The sequence below is a fragment of the Asparagus officinalis genome, chromosome 7 (genome assembly GCF_001876935.1).
Source record: "Asparagus officinalis chromosome 7, Aspof.V1, whole genome shotgun sequence".
In the NCBI taxonomy this organism is placed as follows: domain Eukaryota; kingdom Viridiplantae; phylum Streptophyta; class Magnoliopsida; order Asparagales; family Asparagaceae; genus Asparagus; species Asparagus officinalis.
The window spans coordinates 88621257-88625629 of NC_033800.1; the positions used below are offsets into that span (position 1 = coordinate 88621257).

The window sequence follows — 4373 nt, forward strand, 5'->3', positions numbered from 1 at the left end:
TAGAATAATTTATCCTAGACGGAAAAAAATTCCGTCTAGAATAAGTATTCTAGACGGAAATTTTCGTCTAGAAATCTTATTCTAGACGGAATTTGATTTTTTAAATTTTTTTAATTTTTAAAAAGTATTCTAGACGGAATTTAAGCAATCTAAGCATCCTAGACGGAATTTCCACTATGCTACAGTAGTTTTTTTTTTAGTGTATGTACACAATATTGAACAACAAAAAATTATATTCATATCCAACACAATCTAATTAATTCCAATATCAAATCCAATTATATTCAAATAATACATTCACCAAAATAGTAGAGAGATACATAAATTATTTACAAACGTTTACATAAATTATTTACAATGGCTATGACACTTCTAGGAAAGAATGTAATTCATCGATACATGATTATTAATCTATTTGAGTTCCTTTCTGTTCTTCCAGATTTGCTTTCTGTTCTTCGAGATTTGCTTGACACCATCCAACTCCTTCCAGAATGCCTCATAATAACCAGGAATGCTGCAAAATGAAGAACGGTTATGCATAAGGCAAGGAGTTATCGAAGTAGAGTATCATATTTCTTAGTACAAGCTATTATCTAAATCATATTTTCATATGTGTATTTCTACTAGTGACTTCATTTTAGTAGCATCGCAGAAACCCAACCCAAGCATGTTTTGAATTATCATGATGCACATAAAAGATAATACAAACTGAAGCCATAATTTAGTGAAAGATTATATCATATTTCCAAAAGGATACATATTTTCATGGACAATTTTATAATATCCCCATGTAAAAGAACCAATCAATAAACAGTAGAACACCATCAAAACACATGAATGCACACTAATGCATTGAGATCCAAAATACACAGCAACAAAGCTCACCTGAATTCTCCAATGACCAACACTTCTGTTAACAGATAAACACCTGCGAAACATGGGAAACAAAAATTAAAACCACAGATAGAGGATATACAATAGACGGAAAACAAAACCAAAATTCTTCTATTCGACTACCTCGGTTTGTATATACAAAATGAATACCCAACTAAAGATTTCAGGGAATGATTGCACACTCAAATGTCAAATCATACAACAAACACATTAGCTAAATCAGCATCTTTTAGCCATTATTAGCTAAGTTAGCTTGTTTCAGTTCTTGTTAGCAAATACATGAATTAATTATACCACCGGCATGAATGTGCTTTAATCTACCACTAGCATGAGCAAAACACATATATAAATAAATTATACGAGAAAAACAATCAAGTCATTAGACATTCTTGTTAGCAAATACAGTTTATTTTTTTCCAGTTAAAGGATACAAATATTTGTACCTCAATGGATTTGAGAAAAGGCAGAGGAGCGCTAGGGCCATGTATACTTTGTATCTTGAGAATCCATTTCAAATAAGTTTTCTCTGCATTGCAAACGAACAACTGCTATGAGACAAACAATAATATAAACTATTTTTCTTCATTACTATCCAATGGAAGAAGGGAAGTTGGGGTGTTTATAAATGGATTACACGATGACAATACAGCCAATTTGAGGATCAACTTTAGCTGAAAATGTACAATAAACTAAGAAATTGCAAAATTATCTAATAGCTACATGTGCAGGGACAATAAGTGCTAACATACTTGCGTGATGACGGTTCCTCTATGTCTATTTAGCATTGCGTATGGAATGTACTCCCTATTAAAACATTAGCAATCGTTTTTCATAGAAGTCATGGCGCTCATAGCTTTGAATACAGTACATGGCAATTTCATGAGTACATCACAGATCTATGCCATTACCTTGTTCATTAGAGACAATGCGCTGAATTGAACTGCAAACATACTAATAATAACCTACGACAAAGTTATTGTTATATTTATAATTAAACATCCCTTGATGAAGTAGAGTTGCTTGCGACCTCTTTTTCAACTGATATCATTTAAGCTTAAGCATTCATAAGCACAGCTGTGTAGAGAGTTTATGCTAACTTCAGATAGGTTGAATATAATATATAATTCATACCACAACACACCAGCAAATAAATTCCACCCAGGAGATCTATCTAATAAATCGAACAACAGATGTAGTAGGTTCAAAACAACAAAACTACAAGGGTCTATGTGCAACTAACGCTGTTATTATATATGGTACATACGCCAGGTTTTGTGCTAGACTTCGTGTTATAATCAAGAGTATCAGGCTAAAGTGAATAACATGGTGAAGGGGAAGAGCACGAACCATGGTTACTAATGGAGAACCATACATGGCTATAGAAGCTACAAGTCCGATGCTTCCAACAAACACTTTTCGATGAGGGTGATCATGCAACAGAAAGCTCGAAACAAATACAGTCATACCGAACAGAACAATTACCTTTTCGATGAGGGTGATCATGCAACAGAAAGCTCGAAACAAATACAGTCATACCGAACAGAACAATTACCGGCACCACCATCAGAATAACTAATTTCTAAGCTCGAAACAAATACAGTCATACCGAACAGAACAATTACCGGCACCACCATCAGAATAACTAATTTCTACAAATAATCAGAGCGAGATTAATTAATTAGGAATAACAATGACTGTTTATGCGCTTAATTAGAGTTCCTTCGTCTATTGAGAATATGCTTGAGAATTACAAATGGGATATAAGCTACAGAAAATGCGTGATCAAACCCTACAACATTATATGCCAATAAATAAACAGGGATATAAGCTGAAAACTTTCGAAATTTTGTTCCCTGCTTAGTTGTGTTTAAAACGTTCAACATATTTTGACACACACACGAACGTGAGTTTTGAGCAAGTACAGGGATGCAGTTACAGTTTTATTATATGAAACACAATACTGATAAAAGTTGCAATAATAAAGTATTTCAGTTCAAAGGTATCAAGTGGCTGTCATAATGATGTTCAGTTAATACAGTTTAAGTCAAACACAGTACAGTTTTGATGAAATACTATGAAGAATTTCATCTACTTAATTGTTACCTTGTAGACTAATTTATGTCAAAATGACTGTTTGAGGTTTAAAAAAAAATCTGTAAATGGCATAAAACTGTCAGCAAACCATATTAACAAGAAACTCGAAACAATAAGAGAGAAATATTCTTGCCTTATGTTTTGGTGATGCAAACCATATATAGATTATAATGAACGAGCTCTCAAGCAGGATTCCCAAGCCATTAAGTTTTGGTGATGCAAACCATATATAGATTATAATGAACGAGCTCTCAAGCAGGATTCCCAAGCCATTAATGGTGGCCACTGTAAAGTTCTCCGAACCTTTGCTTACCACTGGCATACTGAACCATGTATATAGGAGGCAATTCAGCAGAGCTATGATATAAGGAATACACGAAAACTCCTCAGTACTTCCCTTTCTTATAACTCTTCTGAAAGTAAATCTGCACAAACAAACAAGAACCAGTTGTGGTACTTAGTGTCACTATAAGATTGTTCGACTGCTAACAATAGAAGCTTCAAATATAATTCAGTAAAGTTTGTCATTAGATATTGAACGATAATATGATATCGGACAGCTAAATTAAACTCCAATATCATCAACTATAGCACTAAAAGTTTCACTAAAAGTTTCAAATATTTACCATAATTCAGAGGACAAAGATTACTAAACAAATATATACATTACATGATTGAGGACATTAAATACAACAGAAATGTTACTGGGAATAGCAATCTCGCCCGTGCTCTGCGTACCCCATTGATCATCGCGTCCCAACAGACGCAATCTCGCCCGGTCGTTCCATCAAACATCTGCCGTGCGCTCTCCAAATCGTCGGGTTTTGCATAGCATGTGATCATTGCTGTGGCGATGACGACCATCCCGGCCGACTCCTGGGGCATGGAGTCGAAGACCGCGCGCGCAGAGGGGACCCCCTGGTGCGGGCGTACATGTCGAGGAGGGAGGTGGAGATGAAGGGATTGGGGAGGGGGTGGAGCTTGAGGGCGATGGAGTGGAGGGCGCGACAGATGGGGAGAGGGGAAGACTTGAGGGCGGAGGAGAGGATGTAGGAGTTCGGGAGGGGGTCCGGTGAGGAGGAGAGGAGGCGTTTTTTATTTTTTTAAAAATAACCAGGTATTCTAGACGGAAATTTCCGTCTAGGATACTATTCTAGACGGAAATTTCCGTCTAGGATACCTGGTTATTTTTAAAAAAAATAAAAAATAAAAGAACCGTCTAGGATACTATTCTAGACGGAATTTTCCGTCTAGAATGTTTTATTCTAGACGGAATATTCTAGACGGAAAATTTCCGTCTAGTTTAATACATTCTAGACGGAAAAAATTCCGTCTAGAATATTCCGTCTAGAATACGTGATTTTCTACTAGTGTACATTATTTTA

At 35.5% G+C, this 4373-nt stretch overlaps 1 protein-coding gene and 1 long non-coding RNA gene across 3 annotated transcripts; both read right to left on the reverse strand.

Annotated features, from left to right (window-relative positions):
* LOC109850198 lies at positions 297–1484 on the reverse strand. Of its 2 annotated transcripts, XR_002249382.1 has the most exons (3): positions 1338–1484; positions 886–928; positions 500–514 (listed from the first exon to the last, which is right to left on the reverse strand). It is a non-coding gene; the product is annotated as an uncharacterized LOC109850198 (long non-coding RNA). The 2 variants fall into 2 exon arrangements; XR_002249381.1 differs by having other exon boundaries at positions 297–928.
* On the reverse strand, positions 2054–3852 carry LOC109847479 (bidirectional sugar transporter SWEET3b-like). Its single transcript, XM_020416706.1, has 3 exons — positions 3750–3852; positions 3144–3444; positions 2054–2422 (listed from the first exon to the last, which is right to left on the reverse strand). The coding sequence occupies exons 1-3, from the start codon at positions 3850–3852 to the stop codon at positions 2110–2112; spliced, it is 717 nt and encodes a 238-aa protein (XP_020272295.1). The 3' UTR covers positions 2054–2109.